Raw genomic sequence first — 14742 nt, forward strand, 5'->3', positions numbered from 1 at the left:
AAAAGGGCTTTGGAAAAAGTGTGGTGACGTGTCACGTGACGTGTCATGGCCCAGATCTCTGAATATTGCAGAGTTGCTTGATTTTGCTTTCATTTCTACAAAATCTTGAAATCCCCGAGAGACTGATTTACAGGTTTATTTGCAAGCCACCTTGTAGACAGACACTCTTCAAGCATTTTTACACAGTATTTAGGTCAAAGCTAGGTCAAGATGCCAGAGAGTTAGAGGGAGGCACATAGTTGGTTTGCCATGTTGATGACCAAGTTGGTGCATTCAAAACACAGCTGAGTTTTTGGGGGTCTCGATTCCTGTCCAGAAATTAAGCCTAGTCAGGTACAAAAATTGACCTGTACTATTTTTTCTTTAATACTAACCACGGTATAACGATCTTTAAAACTGAAGTAGATCTTGACGCAATACACGCTCCTTGAGTGGTGCAACCCAGCATGTGAAAACTTTCATCTTGCAGTGGATTTCCCTAATCCTTTAGCTAACTGATCCCGTTGGATCACTGTATGAATAAAAAATAATAATAAAATGTATGCATGAATGATAGGATTGCACAGGCCAAAGGCATGTTAGAAGCAGTAAGGGATAGTTTGTCTATTTATTTATTTGTTTGTTTGTTTGTTTGTTTGTTTTATTTATTTATTTTCTGCCATTTAGTTTTTTAATGTGTTGATTTATAAAATTATGAATCACTGTATAATGAAACTGAGATGATGCTTGACCTCATTGATACACACTATAAAAATTAGAGAAGGACGTTGAAGTAAAAAAAAAAAAAATTAACCCCAAAAAGCATGGTGAGAGAGGAGGTGCTGCTAAATATCAAGTAGGATATTACAATATGGACGCGTCTCTCCTGTCTGAGGCTGCCTGCTTTTTTGCAAATGACAAAAGAATTAACGTATAACTCTGCATCTCATGTTTTGCTTTGCTGCTTGCTTGCTTTGGTTTGTGCTTCCTTAGTTGTTACTAAGTGTGCTGAGGCAGTTTATCTGGATGCATGATTCTGTGTAAAATTCTGTTTCCCCCCTTCACTTTTAGGCTGCACCTGATTTTCAGGAGACTAGGCCACGCAATTATGTTCTGTCTGCCAGTGCATCTGCGGTAAGAGTGCTGCAGAAAATATTGGTCTCTATCTCTTCCTGTCCTCTTTCCTCTCAAGGAACTAAGTCCAAATTCCCAAACGACAAGCACAGCACCTGGTTTACATGAAAGCAATATGCTTGCTATTTACACTCCTACATACTGACCTCAAAACATAGATTTATCCGCTCAAATGGTCCGTCTCACCCACGTGCATATTTTGTTCAAATATATCTTGTTCTAGTGAGATTAATCGTTTGACATTACTGGACGATTTTATTTTTAAGCAAATTGCTACAATTCCAGCCTTAATGTTTACACTAGTTGATAAATATCGAAGAACAGCATTGGAAAATGGACTGTGAAAGGAATGTGTGTGGGTGGGTTCCTCTTTGTAAATGTGTATTTGTCTATTTTTGTCTATCCTCCTCATTGACTTTGTGTGATTAGTTCATTTGTCTTGTGAATTTGTGTTGGATTTTAAATGTAACTTTTGATGAATTCAGTAAATATACCTTTTTTTTTTTGTTTGTTTTGATCTTGTTATAGTAAGAGTTCAGAGTTGAAAATATCTGAATCTTTTAGATGTCAGATTTAACCTCAGAAATAGAGATTTAATCTCAGTATACAGTCAATTCTTTCAGATTGGTCAAAAACAGGTCAAACACACAGTCGTCTGGAATCTATGTTAAAAAAAAACAACAAAACAGAACAAAAACAAAGACGAACCATAAAGCTACCATTAGAATAGCCTGACTAGCTGAAACGATGCTATACTAGCTAAATAGTTACACTGGGCAAAAAATATTGTTCATAAAAATGAATTTATCAAGTCGAGTTTAAAAGCTTTCAACACACTTACTTTACGCCAGTTCATACAGCTTTTATTTTGTACCACTCCATTGACATTGACTTTTTTTTTATCATGGTGATACTGTACCAGACAACTGTGACTGGGGCTAAATCCTGCCTCTCTGAAAGCTTCTACTTTGCCCTGGGAATTTCTGGAAGATTCACCTTTGACCTAATTTATATAATCTTTTTTGACTTTTTATACAAAAAAAGTCACTCGGTCTGCAACAATATTTAGGTAGGTGGTACGTGTCAAATGAACATTTACATGAATGCCAGCACTCTAGGCTTCCAAGCAGAACATTGCCTCCAGCTTTCCTACTTGCCTCATGGCCAACCACAGGCTGTAAATCATACTGTGATTCATCAGTGCAAGTCACCTTCGTGGCTCCTATATACAGCGAGCTGCAGTGTTCTGACATCTTTCTGTTAGAGGCACAATAAACATGTTTTGCAATTTGTGCTACAGTAGCTCCTTTGTGGGATCAGACTAGACGTCTGATCTAGACGTCATCTCTCCCGATGTGCATCAGTAAAGCTTGGGCGACCCTGTTGGAGCATGTTTGGTAGGTACTAACTACTTGCCAGACATCACCACACCAGACCTGTTGTTTTGGAGAAGTTCGGACCCAGTCGTCTAGTTGTCTAGCCGTCTAACTGTTTTCCTGTTTTCATCAAATCAACTTCAGGAATGATTCACTTGCTGCCTAATATATCCAACCGTTGGCAGCTACAAGATAATATAATTGTCTTCACATGTCAGTGTTTTTAACATTATGGATAATAGGTCTAGGTTTGATGTAGGGGTAGGAACTTCTTGTCATTGTTTTCAAGTTTACTGTTGTTTGACCTTGTCTAGGCACTTAATTACTTGATTCGTGTATTTTGTTGCAGGCATTGAATTCCAAGCCATTGCATCATCAAGCAGCGCAGATGCTGAATATACAATGGATTTAAGTGTTGTTTAGTGTGGGAGTCTTGGCATGTTACTATACTAGACTAGACATGAGCTAGGGATGAGATTTAGTAGTTTTGAGAGAGCGGAAATTATGTAATAATTCGATAAAGTACTGCTTGTTTTCAACCCGACACAGAATTGCCTCTTTAGGACGATCATGTTCGTGGATGAACACTTCATCGACAATGTACTAATCTCTATAATGTGCACCACAATGCCATTTTTCCAGTCCTTATGTAATGAGCATATATTTTAAGCAGGAAGCCATTTATAATTTTGTTTGTCTTAGCTGTGTGATGTAATGATGAAGAGTGCTGTTTGTAAACTTTTCCACCGTCTGACGCAGAGTTTTTGAGAGACGGGATTTCGAGACATGGAATAAAATTAAATTCATCGCAAAAAGAAAAACCTACAACAACAACAAACAACTTTAAATTGGGTTTAATTTATGCCCTGGTTTTCAGCTACATATAAACACAATTGAAAGTAGTATAGCATTCAAATCTAATGCTATATTCTGTAAATATTTTGCATGTAATTGCACTCGTATACATGTAGTAATTTTTATCTGGATTACAGTGTTCTGGTTCTAATGTCTATAGTCCTGTTGTCTTGTTGCTTTATTATCAAGCAGAATTTACTAGCAATTTGCTAGATTTCATAACGTCAGTTGTACTGGAACGTAGCCTTTCTCAGCTGGTCAGGAAGATCAAGATGGCTGCCATGCATATTCTGTGTTTATTCAGTGTATCAGTTCAGTACACATTAATGCAGTGCTGTATGTGCAGCAGCAAGTTGCTGGTTTAATGGTCTGATATAGACTCGTTTTAGCACCGCTAAGTTTGTTTCTGCTAATTTTTCAACTTAGACATCTTCATAGCCTCATTCTACTCTGGTCATCTTTATTGTTTAACTATGCTCCGATATGTACAGTAGGAACGATGTGTTGTCCAAGTGCACTGGCTTAAAAACTGATCAGACATTTTCAATGAGTATAAACAATGAGCTTTTTTTGGGGGGGTGGGGGATTACACAGAATTGTAGTGGTTGAAAATAACATTCAAATTTTAGATGCTTAGGAGCAAGCAGGTGGAGCATCTCAGAGAGCAGAAATGGGTTTGATATCACCATTTGTGTGAAAAAAAAAAATTGTGTTTCTACGAAAATATTGCTCTTGGTAATCTAGATAAAAACAGAAGTAGGGGAGAGAGGGGTAAGATGACCCAGTGGGTAAGTTGGCCCACCCCCTGTTTCTGGGCAACTATGCAAATTTGGTGTAATGTGACCATACATTCTGAAGGACTCCATCATTTGTAATTTTTTGTGAAGAGGAGAAGCACATGGGACAAGAGATAAGTTTTTTTTTTTCACAAAAACACTTATTTGCTTGTTAAAGTTGATTTTCTGCATTTCAGGTACACTCGCTGTTGTGCCAAAGCAAATTTAACTAGGTCTAAAGTTGTGTATGGTACATGTTGATGATTTGTCAACATATAAAACCATGTGAATCATCAAGCTAAAAGTTAGCCTGAATTGCTAAGCTAGGCCATTTTTCCAAAATGGTGACTATGGGGCAAAGTGAGCCAGATGATGTGGGGTAAATTGAACCAGTGGTTGGATCAATGAAGAAACCTTTGCAGAGTTCTTTGAACATCTGGTTCAGCATACTAAGTGCTCCTCTGACCATCTCATAGTGCTACTACTTGATTTAAGCAAAGAGAAAGGGGATTATTATGCTCACAGTTCCACCCCACACATCTCATCGCCTGCAGCTTCTGGACAAGAGTGTCTATGGTCCATTCAAGACCAATTACAGCCAGCATATACTGTACCACATCCCTGTATGTGTGAACGAGGCTTTCATGTCAGCAATGACACCATGGAATATCTGTGCTGGATTCAGGTCCACAGGGATTTTTCCTTACAACAGAGATATTTTCTCTGATGTAGAGTTTGAATCATCCATGGTGTCAGACAGACCAAACCCTGATGTGCTGTCTACTTCTGTAGAAGATCAACCCATGGCTTCAATCTCCACCTCTATGTAGGGTCTGTCCCACTGAATGATGTGCTGAAGAAGCTTCCTAAACCTTGAAAGGTTGGACTTCAACTTTAACTGGTTTGTTTTGTGTTGTTTGAGGTAGCTTTAATAAATGACATTGTTTGGAAAGGTAAGTGTATTGTTAAATAACTTTTTTAGTTTTTTTTTTTTTTTGTATTATACTTGCATAAAATAGGATGGTCAATTTACCCCCAAATGGCTCAATTTACCCACTGACTGGGATCAACTTACCCCTAGTCTGGGGTAAGTTGAGTCACATGAACACTTTTTTTTCTGAGGTCATATTTTCATGGATCTGTCATAGGTGCATTCTTATATTTTCAGTTGATAGGCAACATCCCAAATTAACATTAGATGTCTTCGTTTTACTTCTGTCTAAATTTCACTTGCCTGGAGATCCACATAAGTAAAATCTGGCTCATCTTACCCCACTCTCCCCTACTTAAATTTCAGGCAAATATATGGAAGGAAACCCAAGTTATTACCCATTAAACTTTCCAGATGAGTCAAATAGACCTGGGGTCTATTTGACTCATCTGGAAAGTTTAATGGGTAATAACTTGGGTTTCCTTCCATATATTTGCCTGACATTTACCAGAATTGTTCCAAATTATGAACTTTGCAAGTAAAATTAATTTAGTCTATTTTCATTGAACTATGTGTTCGTAAAATAAATACTTTCCTCCTCAAGTCATCCCGAGTCAATTTGACTCGGCCCCATTTAGTGGGGCAGTAGGTCACAGTTTTGCCCTTTTCAGTGCAATGAATGCATACAGACACACAAATGTGCACACAAAATGTCCACTAACACACACACACCCAAAACACACACACACACACACACACACACACACACACACACCCAAAACACACACACCCCACACACACACACACACACACACCCAAAACAGACACACCCCACACACACACCCAAAACACACACACCCAAAACACACACACCCCACACACACACACACACACACACACACACACACACACACACACACACACACACACACACACACACACAAAATAGGCTTTGCATTTCATTAGGCCTCCAGAAAAAAAAAAGCCACACATTTGTAGGCAACAAGATCGTACTGAAATCAAGCAGTCGGTCATATTGAATTTTATATTTTACACTTTTTTTTCAACACTTTAGCAACGGTCCCTAACATTTCAGACACAGATACTCAGATACGTAAATGAGTATGTTGTGTACTCTGTGTAAATAATCAGTATATTCATAGAAGGTTTTTTAATTAGTTAATTACTTTTTCATTTACTGTGACGTTCATGTAGTTTTACAATACAGCATGTCCCAAAAGTCTCCATAAAAAGGGGAAGTTATTTTTTTTTTCCATTCCATACTTTAGCTTTTACTCTAGCTTATATTACATATACTTTTTTTGCTGGATCAGAAAACTGTTGCAAGGTTGCGATGGACTTTTAACAGAACACATGGCAAGCACAAGAAATGAAATGATGTAGAGAATGTTTTGTTAATATAATAATAGTGACATTTTGCTGAAAAGTGTTAATTTCCAGATTATGTGGCAACATGTAGAGCACCCTGTAGTTTGGTTTGCTGTGTGCGCATTATAGTCTCGAGTAAAACCGAGTAAATATTGAACCACAGTATAAAAAAAAACTCTTAGACCTCAACATGCTCCAGTGAACAGGAGTCATGAGGAAGCTCACTGTAATTATGGGGTTTTCAATGGTAGGAGTTTAATTTGTTTCATTTGGTAATAAATATCAGGTTCTTAAGTAAATCCAACGCAACGAAATCGTCTTTTCCATATAATTCCTTTACACTGTCACATGTCCCCTTGTGACTCAATGCTTCCTAGTGTAAAAACTCCCAGCATACATACACTGTAATAACACATGAATAAATCAAGGCACATGTTAATACTAGAGTATTTACCTATCATGAGTCAGTGGCAATATGGGTATGTGGCAGCCTAGTGGATAAGGTGTTGGGCTACAAATCAGAAGGTTATGAGTTCGAGTCCTACGTCCACCAAGCTGCCACTGCTGGGCCCCTGAGCAAGGCCCTTAACCCTCAATTGCTCAGTTGTATAAAAATGTAAGTCGATCTGGATAAGGGCGTCTGCTAAATGCTGTAAATGTCTTTGGATTTTTAATCTAATATTCAGAAATTTCTTTATAGATTCTGATGGCCAGCCCTGGCCTCATCCACACACACACACACACCCCTGCTCAATGATTAATAATATAAACTGTGGCTTTAGAGAGTAAAGCCAGGCTCGTTGCGACTCAATCTAATTTAATGTCATCACTGCGTGAGTAAATAGCTAATGCCTCCTCTCTTGTCTGTTGTGCTGCATGAAATCAGCTGTGGAGTGAAGAGGTGGACAAAGTAAGTATACACAACTTTCTAACAGGGGTTATTAAAATTGCTTAGACAACATTAACGTTACTGCCACCCTCCTGTTCCACCACCACCACCAATGTAATCATTAATATAGACATTCTTCTTTGGATGTACAGGCTGTTTTATTGTAGGCTACTTGCTTTGAACTTTGTGTATGAATGAGTATGACCTACTGTGTATATATATGAGTGTGTTTGTGTGTGTGTGTGTGTGTGTGTGTGTGTGTGTGTGTGTGTGTGTGTGTGTGTTTTAGGCAGAACAGGAATTGCGTGTGGCTCAGACTGAGTTTGACAGACAAGCAGAAGTAACCCGACTTCTCCTAGAAGGCATCAGCAGTACACATGTGAGTCAGATCTTATCATCGCAAGTATCTCTATGGTTCCACAATAACACACCGCGTGTAGACCAGATAATAAAAGCTGCTCCCATCTTTTGTCAATATTTGCATGAATATTCATTTTATAATGGATTGATTCCCCCCCCCCATTATTTTTCCTATAACAGCTGGTTTTACATAGGTTGTGACGCAGATGCCTCGCAAGCAAAAATGTTCACGGTTCCTAATTTAATTATGTCTATATTGCCCATGTCTGTATTCCCATATAGATTGACTGAGCGATCTATGAAATTCTTTCTATTAAATATATAACGATTTTTGAATATGATGATGCATGGATTATAAGGGTTTTTTTTTTGTCTATAATATGGATAGATACATATATAGACAATGTAATATATAATTGAAATTCTTATGAGATACAGGATTTTAATGTAATCCTACATATAGGCTAGGGTACATGATGCATAGCATAGCATTAATCCAAGTTTAGCCAAATTGAACTTAATATTTATAGCATTATTTGTAGTGTAACTCCCAAGAATTCTCCCTGACTGCTTTGTGCAACTGATTTATTGTTCAGATTTTAGCAAATATTTTTGTGCCGAATAATTTCAAAAGGTGTTAAGAGACAACAGATTGGAATAAAAGTTCCCTTATTTCTGTCAGGTAAATCATCTGCGTTGCCTGCATGAATTTGTGGAAGCCCAGGCAGCTTACTATGCCCAGTGTCACAAACACATGCAGGACCTTCAGAAGGAGCTCAGTAGGTGAGTCACAACACAAGTGCAAACATGTTAGTACATTAACTTTCATTGTCACAGTTAGACTAAAGAGCATTTATGTTCAATACACTGCATTCTTCTTGCTATCTATAAATATTTAAGTACTATCTATAACTATACGTTTTACCCAAAACATAAAATCGGTTGTTATAAAGTCCATGTTTTAAAGTGGAAAAACAACCCCAACCCTTACTGTCAAAGCTCTGATCTACAGAAGGCCAGAAAAGTCAGGAAATTTGCTCAGATCTTTTTATAGCTATGGAAGTTCGATGTGGGAATTTGGGAATATAACAGCTGTGAGCATCTGAAAGTTGTTTAGAGGATATGGAAAATGTTAGAGATCATTGAACACCTTCCTTGAACACCAAAGTAGATACTTTCATTTATTTATATGTATTAGTCACGCAGAACCTTTTGCATACGTTTAGAACAAGTTAATGTTTATAACAAAACAATTAAATGGACAAATGTTTGTTCGGATAAAAAAAAAAAAGTTCAATAAAATGAAATGATTAGTGATAAATGATCAGAAATTTATTTGCATAAATATTAATATTATTATTATTATTAGTAGTAGTAGTAGTAGTAGTAGTAGTAGTAGTATTAATAAAAACAATAATAGTAATAATAACAATAAAAAATAAATAATAATAATCATCATCATCAGACTAAATATTACACAAGTATTTTGCGTGAATATTTTATTTTTACATCAGTTGGTTATATTTTAGCACACATCTGGAAAGTATTCACCTGGGAACTGCTCAGTGTAATCCAAATAGTATTTTCTACGAATATTTAATCTCTGTTGTGGATTTAAGGACATTTGAAACCCTCAGCGTTTACATTTTCCTGCTTTTGAATGGCCTTCAGTAGCAAGAAACCTCAACATGGATGTTTTCTTTCATTCCATTGCACTCTGCATAGAAATCCATCTATGTTACTTTAAAGAATATCCCTAAGCCAGGGACTGTACTTTGTTTATCTGTATAATTGACACCAAATATCCACGGATGCGAGAACTTTATTTATAGAACTTTGACTGAAATGATTTCCTCTCTATTCTTTCCTTTGGGCTTTCAGTACAAATGGAGATACGTAAGTCATTTCCTTTCTCCAACATGCAGCACTAGAATAACTCTTGGAATATTTAAATATCTCTGAAGTACTTGGCTTGAAACGATGCACACCAGTAAATGATTTTCCAGATGCTTTTAGATCTTGCAAACTCGATGCTTGGGCTAAAATAACTGACCTACAGTACCTAGTATTGAGCAATCATGGAACATTTATTTGAGCACTGTTTACGTTCGTTACTGCTGTGTTCCGCTTACAATGAAGTGCTCCTGCTAAAATATCTGTTTAAGAAGTTTTAAACAATGTGCTTAACAGGAAAACCGAGCTGAACCTGCAAAGCTTTATCAGAAAGGGTGATGATTAAAAACGACAGTCATGTGATCATTGATACGGCTTCGTTCTCATAACATGACTGAAATAGTAAATATAGAAGTGTCTGGTCACACTGGTGTACTGTATAATATTGCAATTTTATATTTCTTGGCAAGGTTTCCCAATGCGTTCGCTGCGAACCCCTCTGCATCAGCGATTTCCACTTCCTCTACTCTCTCCAGTGTTGCTGTGCCCGGGGTCTCCAACCCGGCTGCCTCCTCTAGCTCTCTGGACACACTGAAAATCGAGGAGGTGCAGCCTCCAGCCACTGGTACACGCAAGGCCAAAGTGCTGTATGACTACGACGCTGCAGATACAAGCGAACTCTCGCTGCTTGCCGATGAGGTGAGCTCAGTGTGTGTAGCCTGAGTTTGTGTTACTAAATTTCACAATGTTAAGTCAGGTCAAGAAGCTTTTATTGTCATTTTAACCATATATAACTGAAGCATTACATGGTGCAACGAGACAACGTTTCTCCTGGACCATGGTGCGACTGTACATAGAACAACACAGAGCTAAGGACTTGAGTAAGTTAGTCCTAGCCAAATAAAGTGCATCTGTGCAACCTGGAGACAAACAAACAATACCAAACCCTACAAGACAAAACACAAAAGATAACATTAAATCGTCCCTCCTAAAGTTATATGGCCGAAACTGCGCTTCTCAGAAGAACTTCTTGACGCAAACAAGGTGGAGAAAGCAGATATACTCATCAGATAAGGAAGAACACAGTAATTACAGCTTGTCATCAAATCTGATCATTGTCATCACCAGTCTGTAATCTTTTCATATCTTATTATGCTTTAGATGGTTCTACATGGATAATTGGAAGCCTTCAAAAAAAACATTTCTCTTTGCGTCAGTCAATAATCTCACTTGGATCTTTGTAGATTTATAGATAAGGAACTTCTGCTGTTATTATTCCAGGGCTCTTAGTCACAGTAAAAACAGTAACTCGCTTAGTACTATTTGGATTAATATTCCTCACTGCCTTCTCATTTCTGTGTCATAGAAGAGGACGGCTTCCTTTTTATCTCTTAATCTTTTCTTTCTCATGCTGTCACAGTGTAATGATTATATCTTTACTTTCACCTAGAGTTTGTCCAAAAATCTGTCTGACTCTCGTTCGTGCGATATCCCAAGAGCGAACATCTAAGCCTGTGAAGTTTATATGAAAATATTATTGGAACCGGCAGTCAACGTGAATTTGGAATTGACCCAATTAGGGCCAAGGTCACTTCCTTTCTTAATGGAGTTCATTTTACAGATATTTCCAACATGAAAACAAAACAGCTTTGTGCCAGCTTCACTTTATTCATTATTTGTATAACTTTGGAATGACTTTTCTGGAAAAAAAATGCCAGTAAGGGTGTTATGCTCTTGCACTGTTTGCACCAAGTTGCACAGATGCACTTTATGTATCTAGGACTAACTTACTAAGTCCTTATAGCTCTGTCTTTGTTTTATGTAGCACCAGGTCCTGGAGAAACGTTGTCTCATTTCACTGTGTACTGTTCACAGCTATATATGGTTGAAATGACAATAAAAGCTTCTTGACTCTGTTTTCTGTCTTTTCAGCTTATTACAGTCTATACCGTCCCAGGCATGGATCCAGACTGGCTGATCGGAGAGCGGGGGAATCAGAAAGGCAAAGTGCCGGTCACATACCTGGAGCTGTTGAGCTAAATGCGTAAACACAAACACACATGCACAGACAGCTAGTTGCACACGGGGTGATGTAAAAGCTTCCTTACAGACGCAGTTTCAATGTATTCCTGCTGTAGTCCGGTTTGTTGGGGTTAGTTTGTGGGATTATAATGGAAAATTTGCATGAGCAAAACTATTCAGATCTACCAGACCTGACCATTCTGTGACTTGGACATGGATATTTTGTGTTAGCTAGGTTCAGCTTCAATTCCTACCCCATCATTTTATAAAGGTTTAAGAAGTCAGCTTACTATGAGGAATTTCAAAAGGATATGTTTAATGATGTCAGCTTCCAAGATACAGCAAGAATCTAGATATAGAATGTAAATACGATGCAGAAACATCCTACTTCTGTTCTGCTTCACATGACACCTGTGTCTCGATCCCCATCAGAGATATCCTTGTGATTATTATCGACACCGTAATGAGTTCTCCAACTATCTTGTTTTTCGTTGCTTGTGTTTACTACAGAGGTTTAGTTAAGTCAAATTAGAAAAAGATATAGTATATTATTTTGAGAATTTGTTTGGATGCGTTATATAGAAATTATATGATGAATCACACTTCACAACACTCCGTTAATAATATTTATGAAAGAAATAAAAACACTATGGAATGTGCTGTAAAATGAAAATAATCGATGACCATGAAGATGATTATTTTCCTCTTACAGCATGCTCGAATAATACCTCTCTATACCACTGGCATCAGTTATACATGTATTTATACCATCTGACAACTGCTTATTTTTCCTGTTTCAAGTTTGATACTCTATCATTTTAATCAGTTTATAACTGCCTTAAGTCTACAAAACAATCTAGATCAGATTTAAACAGTTGCCCATTTTTTTATTTGAAGATACTTCGGTTGATCCATAGATCGGTTGATACTTAGAAACTGCAATGTAACATCCTTTAACTTCTGTCAGTTACAAAGCACTGGCACTGGAGACTCCTTACATCAATGTTTTTGTTTATTAAATAACATATTTAAAATTTGATTCTGAGGAGAATTTAGAATGAATGATTGAATCTTTGTGACTAATGAGATTCAAGAATTTGTCAATTTGTCTGTGGTTCTTCCTCCCAATTTTTTATTTCTTTTTTTTTTTGTATTTCATTTTTTTATTGGGAATATTTCAGTTTAAGACTAAGTCACAAAGGAAAATGCTAATAGAGTGACAATTGGACAAATTTTTTTTATTTCTATTCCGTATCATATCCATCATTAGCTGAAATTACCAGTGTCACATAACTTGGATATTTAGTTACATACCTTTAGGCTAAACCTCACTGATGACAAAATATAATCTGCGTGTAGACATAATCTGCTTGGACACAAATAAATGTCAATTCTACAAAGTCTAAAGGTTAACTCTTCAAATTTGATGTCTAATTTAAACATTCTGTTGAAATATTCTGCCTGTGTAACCTTAAATCATGTTTGTTTGTTTTTTATTTATTTCTTATTTCTGTCGTCAACCATCCAACTAAACAAACCTATTTAAAGAACGCTAACAATAGCTTATGTCATGTGATGAAACTGATAGTGTTTGTGTGTGTTTGCGTTGTTTTATTTCATTGCCTGAAAGTAGTTTTACAGTGGCAGAAACAAAACCGGTTTTGACGTTGACTATCTAATAAAGTGTCTTTGTTTTAATTCAGTGTGACTCAACTTTGACAAAGATACACATTTGTGTGGTTTGTGGGACTAAAGTTTGTAAATGTTTCTCAAAACGGGTCCAATTATAATTAATGTGATATTTAATTTCCGGTCTCCAATGACTTCCCTGTGAACATGTTACTCTGGCGTTTTACTCTTTCTTTCTTTCTTTCTTTCTTTCTTTCTTTCTTTCTTTCTTTCTTTCTTTCTTTCTTTCTTTCTTTCTTTCTTTCTTTCTTTCTTTCTTTCTTCATCTGTATAATCGATGCTTGTTTAAAAAAAACACAAAACAATGAAGCAATGCATACTGAAAGACTGAAACTTGAACATAATAAAGAGAGCTTTATCGAAATGCCTTTTTTTGAGAGTCATCATTCTGTTTATTATATATTAGTCATACAGTATGCCTTAGAGCTTAATTTGAGGCGTTCCCTCTATGACACACAATCCACATATTTATGGCAGTGATTCAGTTTTAGAATTTGTCTTGCTGCACTTAAGCTAATTTTGATAACAACCTCTAGTTAAGTATTATTATTGTTGTTACATTTGATATTACTTTCATATCCAATAATAATGAATAATATATTTTATAGCTGTATTAGCAAAACAATACACTGAAGATTAAACATTCCACTAGATTAAAGCTTGTTTTACAGTATATCCAGTGTTAACTCTACAAATGTATTTATATAACTGTTATATTTATACTAGATTTATTAACAATCTCAAATCAGGAATGGAAGTATAGTAGCCAACTAATCATGTAAACTTTAAGATATTAAAATAAGTAAGCCGTAATAAACTAAACCTAATAAAAAAATTGGTGTGGGATTGGTTTATATAAATATTCTGTCGCTCCATCCATCCATCCATCCATCCATCCATTCATCCATCTATCTATCTATCTATCTATCTATCTATCTATCTATCTATCTATCTATCTATCTATCTATCTATCTATCTATCTATCTATCTATCTATCTATCTTATATTAACACATTTAGTTACTTATTCACTTTGTTAGTTACGTACTTTATCACTTAGTAAGTTAGTTACTTACTTTTAGTTGATACTTAGTCACTTAGTTAGTTACTGTTAGTTGATACTTAGTCATTTAGTTACTTAGTTAGTAAGTTACTAAGTCAGTCACTTAGTTACTTAGTTAGTTACTTAGTCACTTAGTTGATTGTACATTCCAAGACAGTTCAACCCACAAGAGCATTCAGAAGAGTGAGCTATTTCAGTTCATAAAGAGTCTATAATGAGAAAAATGCTCCTGATTTAGTTTTTCCACATACTGCACATTTGATCATAATGTGTATTTATTTATCTTTTTAAGTCAAGTCAAGTGAAGTCACTTTTATTGTCACATCACCACAGCACATGTGCCCTGTTGAGTGAAATTCTTTGGAGCGAACTGCAGAAATTGCAGAA

General features: G+C 36.4%; 1 protein-coding gene across 11 annotated transcripts in view; it reads left to right on the forward strand.

Annotated features, from left to right (window-relative positions):
- The window catches only part of sh3glb2b (SH3-domain GRB2-like endophilin B2b), a 37032-nt gene extending 23730 nt beyond the window's left edge, over nt 1-13302 (forward strand). For 2 of the 11 annotated variants that reach the window (XM_027137797.2, XM_027137798.2), the window contains 7 exons: nt 1051-1113; nt 7327-7350; nt 7619-7708; nt 8372-8472; nt 9571-9585; nt 10053-10281; nt 11515-13302. In XM_027137797.2, coding sequence (XP_026993598.1) covers nt 1051-1113; nt 7327-7350; nt 7619-7708; nt 8372-8472; nt 9571-9585; nt 10053-10281; nt 11515-11622 — 630 coding nt within the window. In that variant the 3' untranslated portion in view covers nt 11623-13302. The remainder of the gene's footprint in view (nt 1-1050; nt 1114-7326; nt 7351-7618; nt 7709-8371; nt 8473-9570; nt 9586-10052; nt 10282-11514) is intronic. The other 9 variants (XM_027137800.2, XM_027137802.2, XM_027137803.2 and 6 more) reach the window with 5 other exon arrangements.
- The last annotated feature ends 1440 nt before the right edge of the window (nt 13303-14742 follow it).

The sequence above is a fragment of the Tachysurus fulvidraco genome, chromosome 26, assembly GCF_022655615.1.
Source record: "Tachysurus fulvidraco isolate hzauxx_2018 chromosome 26, HZAU_PFXX_2.0, whole genome shotgun sequence".
NCBI lineage: Eukaryota > Metazoa > Chordata > Actinopteri > Siluriformes > Bagridae > Tachysurus > Tachysurus fulvidraco.